Below are 20,184 nucleotides of genomic sequence, written 5' to 3'. Positions count from 1 at the left end.
TATTTATGACGTGGGTCTTTAATTTAAATAGAGCGAGTGTTGCAGCGGGCTCACCATCATGAACATGCATTAAAGGGGGCAGTTTATGGAATTTCATAACTCTGACTTGCAGGACAGAAGAAATTTGGACTTACGCTGACTTTTGATTCAGTGGAGTAGAGAATAGATCCAAGAATGGTGGTTCCTACTTGCTGAATATCCTTGAAAGTTGTGATAGGTCCCATTCATTGCTGTCCTCTGACAATCTGCTTAAATCGCCCACCAAATGATTGTTTGTAGCCTGCACGTGCTCTACTTTTAGGGAAAGATTGGGACGGAAGCACTAGTTCCATAATTCTTGTGCGTCCCTGAATAGTGGCTATGACGTTGTTGCTCCTTGTTTGTTTAAAAAGAACATTGCAGTCGTGCTGTCCAGTCGAACCATCAATGTAGATAATTTTATTCTTGGATAAAAAGCCCAGAGCCACAAAGCCATAGCCCTTTATTCCAAGACAATTATATGCTTCTTCCTTCCCAGCTCGTCCATTTGCCACTTACTTCCAAGTTGACGGAGATGTGATCCACAACCTTCCATAGATGCATCCAATGTGATCACAGTTCTATGGAATGGTGAGAAACATCATGGCCTTCTGATGTTGCATTTTTTCATCCACCGTTTTAATGCTGTTATCATTGCCGGTGTTACTTTGATGATATTGTTGAAAGAACCCGTTACCAGCATCCATTGTGTATCTATTTGTTCTTGCAGTGGCCTCATAAATAGACAACAGTTGGGGGATCAATGGAATTCAAGATGAGACCATTCCCAGGATCGATTTATACTGTCTGACTGAAGTGGACTTTTAACTTGAGCAACTAAAGGCTAGAGCGACTATATTTACAACTCTTTCCTTTGTAGGAAAAGCCTTGCAGACTCTTGTGTACAGAATCGCTTCTAGAAATGTCATTTGTTTGCTTGGGGTAAGGCAGGATTTTTCCTCGTTCAGTTTGAGTCCCACATTCTTGAACCTCTGGAGACAATGTTCTGTCCAACATATAGCAGCCTGGAACGAAGTTGCTTTTATGAGCCAGTCGTCCAAGTATGGGAATATTTGATGTTCTTTTCTCCTGAGATACGCCACTACTGGCGCCACACATTTGGTGAAAATGTTTGGGGCAGACTTTAATCCAAAAGGGAGGACTTTGAATTGGTAGTGACATCCAGCAACCTTGAAACTGAGAAGCCTCCTGTGTTTGACATTGATTGGGACATGGAAATAAGCATCTTGCAGATCTAAAGATGTCATATGATCCCCTGGATTCATTATTTGCAGAATATCCTGTAACACAATGAACATGAATGATTGTTTTTTTAGGTATTTGTTTAGCGGTCTGAGATCTAATACTAGTCTCCACTTCCCATTATTTTTCTTTAGGAGGAAAGAAATGTAGTTTAAAAAAAAAACAGTGCCTCTGTGTACCTTTGAACCTTCTTTGATTGCTCACTTGAGAATAAGAGATTGGATTTCCTTTTAAAAGAACAATATGCTGATGTACTTACCTGAGAAGTGGATTCTGAGGAGGTTTTTGATTAAATTCTAGGGTATGACCATGTCTTATAGTATCAAATACCCATCGATCCAAAGAGATAGCTCTCCTAGTGTCGTAATAGTTGTAGAGAGAGTTTTTTTTACAATTAAGTGTGCTGTTTGTAAAGAGGCAACTGGAGTGATATTGTTCTCACTGCCTTCTGGAGGTCTTATGTGACCATCCTGCACCTGCTGACTTTTATTGACTGGGTTGTCTGGAGTAAGCAGCAATGTGGCATTCTATATTGCTGAGTAAAATGCTGTTGGTACCCCTGCTGACTTCGGACGCAAGGCTGATACCTGTTGGATTGAGACTTCCTCTCAAAGTGTTTTACCTCTGCCCCTTCTACCATGAAATGTGTTAAACTGGCACTGTTGCAGCACTCCCAATGATCTTGCAGTCTCCGTATCAGCTTTAATTGATTGAAGCAAATCATCTTTATGTTTTACAAAGAGAGCTTTTCCAGTATACAGCACATCCAGTATTTTTTACTGCATTTCTGGGCGAAAAGAGGTTGCCTTTAGCCATCCTTGTCGACTTAGGTATGCCGCTCCAGCAATCTGTGTAAAGCCAGTCATAGCTACATCCATTGCTGTATCGATCATTTCGGAGGATGTGCTCTCTTACTCCTGAAGAACAGACCTTGCCTCCTGCTTTTTTATTCCGGCAGGTTGTCTATAAACTGCGCCCAGTCTGACCACATTTGGCGATCGTATCTGCCCAGAATGGCTATAGCGTTGGATGCTCTATGGTCATAACAGCCATAGCTGAAAAACACCTTACCTTCCTGATCAGGAGGTGCTGAGCATGGTGTAGTAGGGTTTTTAGATCTTAGTTGAGCTGCCTGCATAATTACTGAATCCGGCTTAGGATGTCCTATAAGGCAGGTTGAAGCGCTATCAAGAGACTTAAGTTTCTTGCCAAGTCTAGGAATTACAGCAGTAACAGTAGCTTGGGTTCTTTATGACCTAAAGACCTTCTGCCCAGACATAGTCAACTATTGGAATTAATCTCACTACTTTCTGTGCTGTCTCTTTGAAGTCTTAAAGGAAGCAGTCTGTTTGCTGAACAGTTACTGGCAGGTCAAACCTTTTTACATCCCTTTCGAATAGGGTGTGGGACTTCCTATGTCGTCCGGAGAACTAGCTGCTGGAGGCACTGTAGGATCTGATATTAGAGCCACATAACTATCCCATTCACTTCCTGTATTTGTAGCCTGGTTCTGAGGGATTTTTCCCTCTTCTGGGTTGTCATCATCTCCTTGATCTCTGTAGTCAACAGTATAGAAGATTGTGAAGGATATCCAGCTGAGGATGGTAATATTAGCTGTAGTTGTGATGGGGTGTCGCTTTCTTGGAAATGTTTATAATGATTAAGCATTTGGCAAAGGTCTGAGATTAGAGCAATAAGAACCTGCATCATTGGTTCTTGGAATGACTGCTCCTCCGATGTTTCTTCATAAGGGTAATTTTCATGAAAGTCCTCATAAGACCTTTATCTGGTTTGTTGTCTGTCTCTAAAGGAGAAATCTCCAGTTATGTGGGGTGTTTTATTGTATTCATACTCAACTGTCTCTTGGCATTTTACATGTACCCGAGACGAGCTACTTGCAACCACAAAACATCCATCGTCCTCATCCTTGTCAATAGCCCCCATTTCCCAAAAATATACTGGTGGTAAAGGTGACACCTTACTTGGGGAGGTCTGATCTGGTCAGATTTGATCATCAGAAATAGCTGTCAATGGTGCTGTCCTTGATGGGGCCAGCAAAACCTTAATTATATGTGTCAGAGTAGCCAACGACAAGCTATTGACAGAGCGGTTGTCAACGGTGGCACCGACAGAACATTCGTAGACGGTGTTGTCGAAGGATCAACCCTCGTCCATTTGGTTGGTGGAGCCACTGGCGCCATTCTCATCAATGAGGACACCATCAGAACTTATACTGCTGATGAGGAGGCTGTCATCATTGTGGTGGTAGATGTCGTAGATGACGCTGTAGTTGTCGAAGGCGTCATTGACTTTCTCATCAATGGTTTTTATGTTGACGCATGAAATCTATGAACAGGATCTGAGGTAGGTAGGCTTCTAAATATCAGAGAATGCCAGGGCGGATTCAGAGGAGTTGAGGGTTCTAACCTTGTTTTCTTTATTTTTGATGGTCCTGAGGAGATGAATGCCTCTTCTTCGATTGGTCTGGACTCATGGTAGTTTTTAACAAATCCCTAGGCTCACCGTACTCGGCTACGCGCACAGACTGGTTTCGATCACACGCCTTCCTCGCAGCATACACATGATGCGCTAACTGCGTTGTTCATGCTTTTCCGGACCTTAAGAACAATATTGGATTAGGATTGAGCAGATTTTAAATCCCTCGTGGGACAGAATTACAACCACGATTCATAATCTTCTTTCTGAAAGGACAGAGCCTTGAAAAAGTCGCGGGATATTGCCCCTTGTGCGACGAAACACGTGTCGGCTGCTATTGTCCTAAGGAGATTTTTCAGCCAGAAGATACACTGGACTAAAAAACAAGAAAACTTACATATGTCCAACATATTTTGTGCTTACTCTTTCGCCTTTTATTTCTGATCCATAAAATTTACTGTTTTTGACGTGTGATATGGATTTGTTAAAAATGTGGAATGTATTTGTTGGTCTAGGTCACAAAGTTTTGAGGAGGTTGGTGGTTCTCCTCACCCTGTTAGCACCGTTACCCAGATATTATTACCTCGAGTATTGAACTAGTGTTATTTTCCTGTGTGGCGCCCGAAAACCTACAACAAACATACCACTATAGCTAGTCATTGGACTCTTGGTAGCCCTTAATTTTTGTTTTGATATTTTTCTTGGTTTTTCCTCACTCGACTCTTTCAGATCTTTCGCTCCTTGTCTTTTTTTCCGTTGGAGTTAGAGATCCCTCTCCGCCAGGGACTGGAGTTTCTGTGGATTTTCTCTTTTGAAGCTACAAAAGCAGCCTTGTTTCCCTGTCCTCAAGCGTCTTTGCAGAAAAGGTTCTGCAAAATTTGCATTCCTCAGCTTTATGCACAGGATATGGGCATTAAAGGTATTCCTTATAAGGGTCCTCTGAAAATAGCTTCAGTTTACCACAACACCTGGCAGGGCCTAACTAGGTCCTTATTGGATACCTCTGACATGATGTAATTGTGGCAAAGTAGCTGAATCTTCTAATTGAAGCAGCAGAGTTCAAATGAAGTACAACTGAAGTCAAAGAGGTTTCACTTGCCAGGTTGACATGGCAGTTTAAAACTGCACACACCGGCTCTTTAGTGGCACACCAGAGACATGGTTAAAGGGCTACTTATGTGGGTGGCACAATCAGCGCTGCGGGCCCACTAAAAGCATTTAAATTACACCCCTTGTGCTTATGTAGTGCACTTTACTATGGAATTAGAAGTAAATTAAAGATGACAATTGGGTATGAGTCAATGTTACTATGTTTAGAGGAAAGAGCACATGCACTTTAGCACTGGTTAGTAGTGGTAAAGTGCTCAGAGTCCTAAAGCCAAAAAAAACGAAGTCAGAAAAAGAGGAGGAGGAAGGCAAAATGTTTGGGGTGACTCTTCAGAGAGGGCCATTTTCAAAAAGCAATACATTAGTAATCTTATCAAATATATGCTTGTGAACTCTTTGTAAACCAGGCCTCTCCAACAGATCAACGGTGAGCTAACAGTAGATCGATGGCTGGCTCCGAGTAGCTTGCTACCTGTCAGCTGGATTCAAAGCTTTGCAAATTCTCTGTCTTCCAGGTCTGCACATTAAAACACTGAATACCCACTTATTTGAGCACTGTAATCTGACAGTACAAGAGCAGCAACGATCTTATGTGGAAAAAAAGCATATTGTGCCAAATAAGAAGCTTTGAAAAAAAAGACATTCTTTTACACGGTTTGAAAACGACCATCATGTACAACATATTACCTCCAAGAATTTCTGATTTCACAAAGGTTTTGCTTTGCCAATGCAATTAAATGTCTTTCATTCGTTTTCTTTCTCTTCTCTACTTTTTTCTACTGCTCCTTCATTTATCTTTCCTCTCTTTCCCTTAGTTTCTTCTTTCTTGCTTTATGTTTACATTTCTCATTTTCTCTCTTGTATCATCTTTTTTCCTTATTTGTTTTATTTCTTTTCGACTTTCCATTTTAAGTTTGCTTTCACTATCTCACTTTTTATTTTTATTTTGCTTTCCTTCTTTCTCACTTTCCATTTTCTTTTTTTTTGTTGATTCTTTCATATTTTCTTTTTCTTCTTTGCTTCTCTCATTTTGTATTACTTTCTTCCTTCTGCCTTTCCTTTTCCATCATTTGCTTGTTTCTTCCTCCCTGTCTTACTTTTGTACTTGCTGCGTTACTCTCTCCCTATCTTTCTGCCTCTCTCCCTCTCTGCCTTTCTTTCTTTGTCTTGCTGTCTTTCTTTCTCCCTCCAGGTCTTGCACACTTTATTTCTACCTCTGCCTTTCTGTCATTCTTTCTCCCACCCGCTCTTGCGGTCCTTCTCCCTCCTTACCTTCATGTGATGCTGACTTTTTACCTCCCAGTCATGCAATCTTTCTTCTCCCTCCCAGTCGTGCTATCTATCACCCCCCGTCTTTCTTTCTTCCTCTCTTGCTTTTTCTTCCTGTTACTTACGTTCTTCCCCTTCTCCTTCCTTTTTCTTTTCCTGCCTCTCCTTCACCCTCACTTTCTCAGTTCCTCACAACCTCCCTTCCTTTCAGTCTTCCTCCTTCCATTCCTTTCTTCCTGTATTTAAGAGTGTTTAGCTTCTTAAAACAAAATTCATTGACTTCAAAGGTATATCTGTTCAAATTAATGAGTTCTGCATGTAACTTGCGAAAAATATTATTGGTAATGATCCTGGTTAGGTGCGCAATGAATATATTAAAACCATAATGTTCTGATTTGGTTGCATGTTCGTGTGCATGCTTTAAAAGAGAAGGTGGGAGGTGGTGTACTGGAGTATTTTCAACTAGGGCATCAAAAACCCTAAGGCCGTCTTTGTAAATAGCCCTCAAACCATTTCTGCCATCAGGAATCATTATTTTTAATCTTGAGGTATTAGGCCCGCAGAGTTGTTTGGACCTCAACCATTGAGTCGTAGAGCATTAGTCAAGTAATCTAAGTGTTTTGGGTGCTAGCTCTCAAAATGAGAGTGTTTCATCACTTGTATTGTATGGAAAAGAAAGAAGCCTCAATAAGGTAACTCACAGAGTCGATTCCTAGACCAGACGAAAATGACAGTACTGGCCCGATACAGGTATTATGACATTAATGGACACCACTTTAGTTGCTTAGCCTTTATTTACCCATATCTAATACCAATGTTAGGCAGTACCTCGCGAAGCCTTTCCTTGACCAGAAGCAGCTCTCAATGAAGGAAAGGTTGGAGATCCCGGTGTAAACCATCTCCCTGTAAAGGCATTGTGTTACCTTTGTAATTTATTTTCTAGGTAAGTCTGGATTTTTCCATTATGGTAGCAATGTACATCTAAGAGATTTGGGGCCACATGTACGACATATTTTAGTGGTCGCAAACAGAGAATCTTGCCCTTTGCGACTTCTAAAGCGTCATTTGGCATGTACTAACCCTATTTTGCGGGTCTGTAACTTATTACCGACTCGCAAAATAGGGTTTGCAAGTCAGAATTAGGAAGGGGCATTTCAAGGGCGTCCCATCCTAATAGCAAGTTGCAGGGGCATATATGAATGTTTTGCAACCAGAACGCAGTTGCAAAACATTCACATTTTATCGACTCCGTGAAGGAGGTGATAACCCATTCGCAAACGGTAAGAGGGCCCCAAGGGACCCCTTCCCCTTTGTGAATGTGGGCACCAATATTTTTTAAGAGCAGGCAGTGAGCCCACGGACCACTGACTACTCAAAACATTTTAAGTAGCTTTTCATTTTTATTTTGGAAATGCATCCCGTTTTCCTTTAAGGAAAGTGGGCTACATAAAAAAATGCTTTATTTAAAAAGCATTCACAGACATGGTCTGCTGACCCCAGGCCATTGCCAATAGATTGCAAATTGCAACCTGCCTCATGTATATTGATGAGGCAGGTCAAATTGTGACCCCACTGGGAATCTCAAAGACTGTCTAAAACACGGTTGTACATTGCATTTTGGGAATTCCATAATGAAAGTCACAAAAAGTCGCAATTAACTCGCAAAATGTTTGTCGTACATATGGACCTTGGCATATCACTTTAGTGCTACTACATTACCTTTATGTTGGGTTTTCATGTCCGCACCTTTTACTGACTGAGCTTAATTTTCACTGCTAAAATATTAATATATTTTGTGATATGATTAAAGTGTAGCATTTTTTTTAAAACACGAAATTCTGACCGGAAATTCATATCTTTACCGGACTTGTGAAAACTGTGCTGTACTATATCCTGAATCACACAGACGCCCTTTTCTGAGCTAAGCTTGAACTGTTAGTCAATAGTTGTCCTGAGAGTCTAGGAAACTGGATACATTCCCTTTCTGTTGCAGCTGGGAGTCAAGTACCCACGTTAGCAGGGAGCATGCGCAGCTTACAAACTCAGCCGATTGTCCTTGCAACTTGGAATGTTAGAGTAGTGCAATGAAGTTCATATTTTAAAACTTTCTACAGAAAGAATGCCTCAAGTAGTAGCAATGCTCGCATGCCGAAAGCCGTGAATGCTGGGGCAATGGATCAGCAATGCAAGGTTCGACAAATACAAATAAAAGATTTCCGGTCTATGCATCCGATGCCCTTGTTAAGGGCAGACGCCCAGCATATAGGAGAAAGCTCCCCTGACATAGACCCTAAGAACCACAGTGGTGCCCAAGCAGCAACCCTTCCTGGTCTTGTCACCCCTTCTATCCCCCAGAGACCTTCATCCATCAAATTATGCAGATAGAAATGAGGTAAGAGAAGATCAGGTTAGTAAAGTTAAGGAGGGGGGGGGCTTCAGAGAAAAACGATGTGCATGGGGGAAAGAAAACAAAAAGCATTGGTCACATTCCCTAGAATTAGAGCACTTGAAGATTTAATCCCTAAAGACCAGGATTGGAACAACCATAATAAATATAACCACATCTCCAGAAATAAAGGATTAAGTCTAAATCATCACTTGACAGCATATCCATTTTAGCAATGAGACTAACTCTGCATTTCCGGCTCCAGATATTCTGCACTTCGTGCTCATAGTGCAAGATGTAAAAGAGATGGGCCCTACCTCTGATAGAAGCTTTTAGCAACTTTAAACTGGATAGGGTAAAATATGAGTGAATAGCAAAGGCTACTGTGTAGGGGCATAATTTTTAGGTCTTACCAGAGACAGCACATGTACAGTCGCTTGCGAGACATTTTGCTTACAGCGGACTTTGAGCTCGCTGACTGTGTAACATAAGTCGGGTTCATTGTCACTCATTTCCTTGCTTCCTTTGGCCCGCGTAAGCCATCTTCACTTTCTCTTCGGGTGTATGTCTCTAGTACCTGGCTACTTTTTTCGCTTAGTCAGAGCATTCCATAAACATGCCCATGTTTGCAGCCCTTCTCCCTTATGTGCTTCTCCCCCACTTCCATGCTGTTTTTACCCATGTGCTTTTGTCCCTCTGTATTGCTGCTTGCCCTTCCCCCATCCTCCATTGTGCTCTGTGTGGATGCCTGCCCCCACCCACCTCCATTGTGCTCCATGTTGTTGCTCGCTCCTGTCCTGCTCAGTGTTGTTGCTTACCCTCCTGTACCACATTGTTTGCTGCTTGCCTAGTTCTGCAAAGTTAGTTGCTTGCTCGCCTTGTTTCTTGCTTGCTCCCCATCCCGTATTTTTTTTGTTATTTGCATTGTTGCTAAACCCAGTCCCACTCGCAAATCGCGCTCTGTGTTATTGCTTTGCCCCCTTGCTAGTCATCGTTGCTTTTAGCCCCTCCCTTACACTTTCCTGCCCAGCTCCTCCTAGTTGCTTTGACCCTCCTCCGGTCAGCCATGCTGCTGTACAACATGGCTAAAAGACATTGACAAAGCTAATACCTCTCAAAGGCAAAATCTATTGGATTTGCTAATGCTGGTTAGCATTTCCACTGCTTGGTGCATCTACCTAGTATCACAACCAACACAAGCAAAGACACATCACGCAGACAAACATCTAAAGAAGAGGGGTTTTAGGCTTCCGCTTGCCTCTGAAATTGGGACTATTACATGTTCAGCAAATTTCAAAAGTAGACAAGCCAACAGAAGAAAACCTGACAAGTTAGAATCAACCGCACGCAATCCATGCTGGAGGCTATTACCTCCCTCCCTTGCAGCTCCCAGCGAGCAACTGACAGCAGTAAAATGCTGCGGAGCAGGAGGCTTGACAGCTGTTACATTTGGCAAATATTCGGATCTCAAAAGTGCACCAAGCAATGATAAGAAAAAAGCACGGCTCCTCTACAAAGAGAAAATGCCATTTCAATCGCTCTTCCTTGTCAACAATCTTGCGAAGAATATTTGCGTGACAGAGTGGTAACCGCCATACTAGAATACTGTGTACTGTCACAACTAAGAGTGCATAACGTGCACAGTTAGGTGCGTTGCAGTACTGCAGTCATAAACCTCAAAAGATAGCAAAGGCAAACCTCAGGGCTTTAAGTGGGCCGGGTCCTGCCGGTGCTCAGCACCTGCAAGTCTTGAGACCAGGTGCTGAGACAGGTTTCGATTGGGCTCTCCATTTTTGCCCTTAGGGTGAAAAAAATATCTTAACTCTGCAGCAGAGCCAACCTTCACTTCCTTTGAGGTAACCTCAAAAAGACTCGCTATAGTTCTTTCACAGTCTTATTTCAAAACTGAAGCATTTTCAATATTCCATGCAACGAAGCCATAGTTGTTGCTTATTCATCTTACACAGCTAACAAGCTTGGCAAACCCAATAGCCCTGACTTCTTGTAGTAGTAATGTTACTTGTTGTATTATAGTTCTGTATGCAATAACAGAAGCAGCAAAATACCAGCCGGCGGCGCACTATGCTAAGCACAAGTTTTTGGCTTGCGTTTTTTTTAAGCCAAGCCCTTAATTACATCGGCCACGCCCCTTTGGAGACCCCCTAGTTTTTCCGTTCTACTTAAAGCCCTGGCAGACCTGATCTACAGACAGCAAGTAGCAAACGTGGGGGGTTAAGCAATAATGAGGGGCCGCTCTTTCACGCGCAAATGCGGGGGGGAAATTTCCACAACTGGGTGGAGGCTTACCAGCTCTCGGTACATGCCTTCCGATTTTCCTTCTGTCCGTACTATCCGCTCTCTCTGAAAAACTTCCCTGGTACGACTGCCTCCCGCAACGGCGTTCAGGTTGCTGCCAGCATGACCGCCGCCTCCAAATGTCCTGGCCTGCAAATGAAAAGCAAAACAGAAGAAACGCCGATGAACAGCATGAGACCCAAGTGTTGCAATACACAAAGCAGTCCATCCCTGGTTGCACCATTATGCAACTGGGCTTCCACATTATAGACAGTGCTTCAAATGGGCTGGTACTGTCCGGTTCGGAGTACCGGCACTTTTTCATTTTGAGAGGGAGAGTACTGGCACGTCTCAAGACAAACGTAATACTTTTAATTGGAGAGTACCAGCACTTCTCAGAAACAAGCAGGTACTCTGATACGGAGTACCTGCACTTCCATTTTCCCATTTCAAGCACGGATTACAGATCCACAAAAAGGTGCATTCGATCAACCGTCCCAGGCATCTAATTACAGGGGCTTGCCCTCTGATGAGGCCAGCACTCGAGAAAACGACATGCTTCATGATATTAAGGGTTATGGCATTTATTAAGTCGACACTAGAATGTAACTAAAGACAATGTTATTAGCGACCATATACTGTGAGGAAATGTAGCATACTAAAAAAACGTAAGACCACAGTACGTGTCAGGAAATGAAAAAATACCCCCTTTACAAAGCTGCAGACCACTCGAACAGAATTAATTTGTGCTCTTAAACGGCCGCGAACCACAAGACTCAATTTCAGGGGAATATAAGAGGCTAAGCTAATATCTTAAAAGACCGGACTAGACGGCAGTGCTGCGCTGCGGTCAATCTCAGCTGACCCCGGGCGTGACGAAGCCGCTCCTACTAAATGGACTGTGTAAAGTTAAAGCATATCAAACGGCCACATGCCAGAGTTTAAGAGACGAGCGTATATCAAGCAGAGCTCGGAGCTGCCAGGAGACAGATCAAAAACAAACAACACGGCAATATGTTATAGCAAAAGAAAAAAACGAGTACTGCCTACGTGTGCACGTGTTGAGGAACTGGACTAGAAGAAATGTCAGATTATCACACACATACCCAACAGCACAGAGCCTACCAGACCGCGATGAGATGGAAATTACCAAGTAGCACCTGAGCTTTCTGAAGAACCACCAACAAATGACACAATATGAAAAAAACTGCCTAAAGAAAGGAACGGTTTCAGCGAATATTCATTCCAACCTCCTTGCTCTTGGCCACTTCTGCGATGGCGGCAGTCCGCTGCTTTTCAAATTCATCGTTCTCTCCCACAGGCTTGGCTGCATTCGTAACTTGGAGGGTCTTCCTGCGATCCAGCTCTCTGCTGTCCACTTGCACGTTGGAGACACACTTCTGTCAAAGTAAAGAGGAGGTGAATACCTTTATTCTATCCACACCACTCTTGCTAATACTTTGCATAAACTTCAGCCATCTTTAGAAGTAATTCACTTAAACACACCTATGGTTTGTGACAGGACAAGGGGATGAATTTCCCCCATGAAAGCAGTCAAAACTCATTTAGATAATCCACCTATGTTCTTGCACATTAAAACAAAATTGAAAACCTAATACTTATTAAGGGCATTTATTATGCAAAATGTATTAACTACATCAGGCAGAAAATGGACCTGTCCTAAAAATGTCCATGAAGTACGATCCTTCGATAGCAAGACTTTCGTGAAGCAGAAATGGAAACAAATTACTCATTAGCTGTTCATTCCAAATTATAATGCTCAGCCTAATCGAGGTTATACCAAACACAAGGGGTTGAGCTCTTTATTGTCAGTCAGGCCGAGCCATCAAAACTTAGAAAACAAACAAGATGCCAGAACTGACTACTCCTTTACAACTACAATTTATTCTTGACCATTATATTCAATAAAAGTGATCACCATTTATTTTTTGAACATCATAAAAGAATACTTTTGTTTTTTATCACACAAAGAATAGAACCAATGCATAACAAATCATAAATGTTTTTTTATCCTACCAACAGAGAAAAATACACAGAAGTGGATGCATAAAAAAATAAATACACAGACCAATATATACAACAGTACACATAAGCAAAAATTATATGCAAAAAAATGAATCGGTTCTGGTTTTAGAATGTCGAACAAGAGCAAAAATGAATACAACATGCATGCTACTACAATCTGGCCAAAAGCTCTTTCTTATGGAGAGTGCACCCCTAACATAGCGCAACTACTGTACACAGGTGAAATATTTTTTCTTTTCCATAGTTAATTCACTGGTTCTCAGTGTCACTCTTTTTTGCTTGTTGGGCGCACAGGTGCAGGTCAGCGCGTTTCGAACCCACTACAACATTTTGGGGGTTCTCCTCAGGACGCAGAACTGCTATCCACTCTACAACAAACAATCAACAAGAAAATCAGTATTTTACACATTACTCTGTACATGATGGATCACAACTACCTCACTATAGATAGCATAAATACCTTATGAAACTTGGAGCATAGGCACCTGATGGAGATCAAGTTCTTTAGTCTGAAAAACGTGCATATTTATCAGTGGATCCTTATTTTCACATTTGAATACTATGCCCTCAATAGTTTCAATAATCCCAAAGCACAGTCAGCGCCGGCCCAGTGTTTTTTTCGAGAATTTGGAACACTACTTCTCCCATGATTCCTTTTTCCAGGACCACAATCATAGGAGATGTTGGTGGAACAATGATCCAATTGGAAGTCGTTTGAAATAGATCAGATTGTGGTGCTTCCAGTTACATACGGCCCTCCACACTGAGTCTCTCAGGTAGAGCGACGCAGAAAGATTGTTGGCAAGCATGTACCAGTAAGATTTGGGTTGTTTTCTTCCCGCGTCCAGTACGAGTGCGCGATCAGTCTACCGCTAACAAAACACGTTCTCAGAAAATTTGAGTCAGGCAGTCTGATTTTGGTCGGGCCTCCAAGCGTTAACCTTTCGAGTCCTTATTAGTTTGGTTATTGAATCAAGATTTGACTATCCTTGGTGTCACGACTAAACAGATATTGACGTACTTTGTTTAGGGCCGAGGGAAATAGCTTATTAGGTATGCTTCCATTGTAATGACGGCAATATATATTTTGTGTCTTAGATTAATTCTTCTTGCCTAAAATGTGGAGTTGGAAATGAAATCAGGGACCGTGATTTGAAGGAGGGGTGTCAGTCCCATCGTAGTGAGTGTTGGTCGACTTTAAAAAAAAAAAATCTCTACACTGTGCAATTGTTTGTGTTGGTAGTATTGGATGAATGAAGTATGTGACTGATAAATATGCACATGCTTTTCAGACCAAAGAACCGGATGACTGTTAGGTGCCAATGCTCTAAGTTCCATGAGGTATTTATGCTATCTATACTGAGGTAGTTGTGATCCACCATATCATCATATACAGAGTAATTTGTAAAATACTGTTTTTCACCATTAGCAATTTTGAACTATTACAATGGTAGCAGTGGTATGAACCGCATATCTCTAGGTTACAGTGTCGACTGTATGATGCACAACGTAAGCCATAATTAAGTCTATCTAGTGCTACAACAGATTGTAATGACTAAGACATCACTGACATGTAATAACAATATTTGTCTGGAGCACAAGTGAGTTAATAATGCAAAACATAATGCAAGATGTATTTAATTTGTTAATACAAATGATCATAGTTGTTATATGTGACACTAGTATCTATTTATTTTTATAATTAAGTAGAATATATAACACGTTAGGTAGACAAAGTGGCGGGAATATTATTGCCAATGTCTGACAAATTGTTACTATATTTGCAGGTGATGATAGGTTGTGTGTTTGTCAACACAACCTATCATTGCAGTAGAAGTAGTTTCGTGGACTTAAAAAAAAGTGCTATTGATTGGAGGGTAAGGGAAGAGGAAATGTGAATCCTGGGTGTCCTCCTTGTCTGTGTTGTCTTGCTTGAACATATGTGCCAGCAACCAGTTGGAATTCCTCGCCCAATGCTTAGTGATCACTTATGGAGAGAATCAACTGGATATATGTCCACCATTGACGTTTTAGTGCCAAACAATATGGTTTTAACGCTAGTTTGAAATGATGATAAAGATATATAAATATGTCCCTTCTTTTCACAGATTTAAAAATGGACTTATTTGATGGTTGGAAGCTGGGTTCTTAAAGAGAATCCTCTATTTCTATATTTGCTAAATGCAGCAGGGTACCTTGCAGCCAGCCAGCTGCCTTTAAAGTCAATTGATCTTCTTCCAGGAATAATGTCCACTTCCTTTTATAGTGCCTTGCCCTCCCCATCTGAAACCCCCCCACTCTCTCAGATTCCTTAAAGTTAGACCAAGAAAGTGATGGTAAACATTTTAAGTAGGACACCTGGAACAGATCTTTAAGTAACATACAATGTTGAGAAAAACACTATCACATCGATGATACTACTACTGTAATTTATTTTTCAGAAGCCACAAGATCATTTTAGACTCCTTCCAATCATAAAATATTTAATGTGGCTCCTTCTCGTGTCTACCATTCACTTATGTCCATTTTAATGTATATAACGTTTAGACAGTAACGTCTGACAGTCAAGAACTAATGTACACATAAGAAATGGTGCTTCATGTGCTGATTAAGACTCCAGGTGTGCAGATCTACTCGCTGCTGAAACAAATTTATCATAAGATGATCCCGGAGGGTAGCCTTCGGAAACATAGTTTCAAGTCCATGTTACATCTGACCCACAGACACCACGTTTTTTTTTTATGCATTGTATTGTCACCTGTTTTAAACCAACATCTAGGATGCTGCTTGTTTATTAATGTCCACTGTACCGTCAGCTACTGCTTTCATTATTTAAAATGACATTCTGAGAAGACAAATGTGTGCCCGTCTCTACTCATGTTTTTGCATGCATTAGCCCATATATATGGTGTTGGATTAATTAGTTCTAAAAAGGACTTTAAGACTTGTCTTGGTCACATAACATATGATGAAAGATAACTCGATTCTATCCACCAAAACTGCACCCCCAATCAGTTATTCTACTGTGATATTCAAGTCGGAGGAAAAAGGCTATTTAAGAATTACGAAATCACGGAAATCAAACTTGTATTATTATGTTATCACTAAAACTAGAGTGACTAACGTACACATCTCTGTCATTCGTTTATAGAAGGCATTTTCTTGCCTGTATTCACAGAATTGAGGCTACCTTTCTGTAGCAAACGTGACGCACTGCAAAAACACAAACAAAAGGAATGACAAGCCTAACAAAAAGAAATGTGAACACATGCGAATTTAGGGTAAAGGAAACGAATGTCGGCCAAGGTACATTAAAGCTTTCCACTCAGTTCTGAAGAATTCCAAATGAGCTCCCACCAGCTTTGTTTTCCTGACAACAGAGCGGATGAGAAGAAAACAGCAGCACTCTGAGCTGTCATGAGGGACCTTGGAAAGAAGATGCGAATACCGTAAGTTTTACACGTGAATTGATGTTATGACAGAAACAAAAGACAAGCACAACACATTTAGTCACTTTCTGTAGGTGGGTTTAGTTTTTTCTTTGAGTTGACTAAACACTGCTGGAAAGATTGTGCTCACACAATTCACACATTCTGGAAATCAAAAACAACTGGCACCTGTCATTGTGCTAATCCTCAATAGTCCAAGTCTTGCAACCAACCCTAGTGGAATAAAATGCTTATAGATGACAAATTCTAAACTAAACTGAGAAACATAAATATTGCTGTGAAGATCAAAAACGAAACCTTCACTCCTTAATACACAAGTGTATCGACTAAAGAACGACAAACCTATTTTGTTGCAAGGCCAGAATTGAAGTTTAAAAAAATGGAAATAAAAACAAATCCATAAAATGGCAGTTAACCTGCCTATTTAAAAACGTTACAAGCAATGATCAAATCTTGCAGGAAATGGAGTTCTCTGAGCTCAAAGACACTTAAGTTGGGCAAAAAGTGCCAAGGTAGCAAGTACTCCAACGATTTTCGTAAGCAATTCCATATAGGTACCATAATATAGGCCCCAGCAACTTCATTACCCTTCATCTATATTCTTCCCTACATTACACTTATCACAGTTTACAGGGACTGACCTTTTACCTAGATACGACACTGCATTCAGAACACAGGTTTTCACTATTTCGAAATCTCATACATTATGCATGAGGATTCTTGGAAGCACAACAGGACTACCACCTCCTGTATAATATCTATATATAAAGTTCATGCCCGACGTCATCCTTAGGCTGACACAGTAATAGGGGAGACCTATGGGTATATATACAACACATCTTGGTAAGATAGAACAGAGGAGACCGAGACTTCTCGGCCGACACACTGACCAGAGACGCTGAGGTTCCAGCATGAAGATCCTCTAGCTCACAGTGGTTTAATATCCCTTGTGGGGTGTCCAACTCAAGACCAGGAAGGGTCCGACAGTCTCTCACTTCAAGTAATGGGAATGACTAAATCCTAGAGGGATTCTTGGCTTAACACCTACACACATGCAAGGTACACTAAGGAACATCTAGTTAGGGAGGCATCGTAGGAGCACATATCTTAGCATGTGCTTTATATACTCGTATATATTCATGACTATTGTAAGATGGTAGAGCTATACCATCCGTTTACCTTCATAATACTGCTGATCATTTATATCTTATACTGTCTAATGGTTGTTGCAGCTCATATATTATACACCAGATTAACAACTGTTTAATAATTACTTATTGAAAACGCTCAGCCTGTTTATTCTGTGTATATCTCTGAGACAGACTAAGTAAGAAGGAGTGACTGAGCGAAAGGTAGTATATTGTTTCCACAGTCCTGAGGGATCAGGCTTGTCATGTTCGATGGTTGCAAGAACTATTCTCTCCTTGGTAAGAGGACATTCTAGGGGCACTGTGAGCTAGTTGGTACAAGAAGCCAACATACCCAGTGGGGGTGTCCAGAATCAGTCAGACACCAATCCTACAGTGTATGCTGTCTAAACGCGCAGATCCTGTATACTTTTTATAGGAGAAACACGACATGGCACCACCAGCGTTGGTTGGGTACTTATTTAACAGTAGAATCTGAGTAGTTCAGTCGTGCTATTCTCAGAAATCCCTACTCACAAAACCCCAGAGACGTCTGGAGTGGGTGGGCAAAAACTCCGCCACAGCTCAGTAAGCGAAAAAACCTATCTATTAGCTGTTGGCTAATCAAGCTTGAAGAACACAGCTTCTGCTTTTAATGTTTGTTTAAGAGTTGGCAGTCAGAACAACCTTACACCCATGTAAGATCCTGGAAGCCCTTCACTCAAGGCCTCTTCAAGGACATTGCTCAGCTTCCACTTCTGAATGCAGACACAGAGGACATATGAGCCTGGTGTATTGGCTGGTTGCTGAGCTGCCACCATATACTTGCTTATCTTCTCCCCACCTCCTAACTCAAGGTCCAGGACCAACAACAACACAGATGCTCTGGTTAATGTAGGAAGGACGGTCACCATTCCAAAGTGAACCAGAGACAATTAGGCCCTGTAGCTGGAACAACGAGTGCCTAGTAAGAAAACAACAAGAATTAAGGCCAATGTGCTAGAAAACAAGAATCAAGGACAATGTGCTGAAAGGCAAACAAAGAGAAAAGATGTAAAACCCAAGAAACATGTTCAGTAAATCTAGTACAGCAGTTAGACCAGCTCTACATACAAAGGCTTGACTAAATAATCAAGTTCTTACTTCTGCCCTGCCTCATGAGGGGACTGTGACAGTGAGAGGATATCTCTGTGGATTCTGTATGGACCTCTGCCACAGGGAGGGCTACCCCTACCAGGATCTGAGCTTGACTTGCTATGTACATTGTTATCATACATTTAGGGAAATCGTAAAGTATCTTCTTTTAGCGCCAGGCACCTACTGAACAGTGGGTCATTCCGATACATGTTTGGTGGACATTTTGGGCAAATACCGGAAGAATAAAACAGGTAAATTAACACATTACAGATCGTGGCAGTGTGCACAAGCATTGGCAAAGCCAACATGTTTCATCTGTGAAACCTACTGGCCTTGCCAGTGCTTCTCCCCCCTAGAAGGCTGCAGTGGATATGGCTGCTCCCATGACAGATATATTTGAATTCCTTGCATATTTCCTTGAAACACAGCAACTCCTATTCCTTAATAAAACATTATTAGCATAATTATTATTCTCACTATCATCATCATCATCAAGAAAACGTAATTCGGCCAGAGTTCCAGCCATAAAAGCACAATTCATAAAATACAATAAAACCTTTTAAAAATATCATAAGAGTTCAGTGTACAATGTTATGTCAGGAGTTTTTATATCGCGTGACAGCTGCCCCAGCAAAGAGGCGTCACGGCGCTGAACAGCAGAGAGATGACCAAGCGCAGGAGAGCGCAAGAAGGCCTACGGAGAGGGGAAGAGAAGTTTTTATGGCTTTCCTGAATTGGAGGTAGTTAGTGAGCCCCCGGATGTAGGCCGGCAAAGAATGCCAAAGGATTGCAGCACTGTTCCGAAAGGAACAGCCTCCGGCGCGAATCCTTCTCACGCGGGGTACCGCTACCAGGCATTGTCCCATGGAACGGAGCTGGCGCCTGGGAGTGTAGAGTAAAAGTAGGTCGGTCAGGATTTCCAGAGATGCCAATTTCAGGATTTTAAAGGCTGTACAGAGTGCTTTGAACTCGATTCGCCTAGCCACAGGCAAACAGTGGAGATGGCCAATGGCACTTGTCACTGAGCAGGCTCTACGCAGACCGAGGAGAGATCTTGCGGCCGCATTCTGGACTCTCTGTAGCCTCTGTATTTCTGACGTGTTAACTCCCAGATACAAGGAACTGGCGTAGTTGAGTCGTGACATAATCAGAGCCTGGATGATGACTGCCTGGTAGGGGCATCAAAGAAACCCAGGATGGGTTTCAGTTTGTGCAACATACCAAAGCAGGTTCCTGCCACCTTTTTAGTTTGAGTCTGAAAGTTGAGTGAAGCGTCCATCCAGACCCCTAAGTTCTTCACTGCAGGCTTAGGGGCAGTGCCTAGGCTCTTTGGCCACCAGAGCTCGTTCCAACGATCATGGTCCTGTCCCACCAACAACACTTCCGACTTGTTGGCATTCAGTTGGAGACAGTTGGTGGTCATCCACTCGGCGACTGCCAGGAGATCACCCTGAAATTTCATGGCATCCCGCATGTGGGACCCTCCCCCAGATTTAGTACCAATTATAGGTCTAAGGCTTGCCCATGCCTCTTTCTCAATACTAGTGCACTTTTAAAAAAACTAATCACGGCATAACAAGTCTGGCGGGTGTCCAACTTTTACAATATAGTTAAGGCAGTCCTGATCTGCCTACAGTTAGCTGCATGGAGA

General features: G+C 41.9%; 1 protein-coding gene across 1 annotated transcript in view; it reads right to left on the bottom strand.

Annotated features, from left to right (window-relative positions):
* The window catches only part of TDRD3 (tudor domain containing 3), a 681,208-nt gene that overhangs the window by 294,291 nt on the left and 366,733 nt on the right, over positions 1-20,184 (bottom strand). The window contains exons 7-8 of the mRNA XM_085621988.1: positions 12,025-12,174; positions 10,787-10,924 (exon numbers count right to left, since the gene is read on the bottom strand). Of these exons, the coding sequence (XP_085478114.1) occupies positions 10,787-10,924; positions 12,025-12,174 (288 nt within the window). The remainder of the gene's footprint in view (positions 1-10,786; positions 10,925-12,024; positions 12,175-20,184) is intronic.

Source organism: Triturus cristatus, chromosome 8, assembly GCF_964204655.1.
Source record: "Triturus cristatus chromosome 8, aTriCri1.1, whole genome shotgun sequence".
Lineage (NCBI taxonomy): Eukaryota > Metazoa > Chordata > Amphibia > Caudata > Salamandridae > Triturus > Triturus cristatus.
The sequence above is the reverse complement of the archived record's forward strand: the minus strand, read 5'-3'. Positions and strand labels throughout refer to the sequence as shown.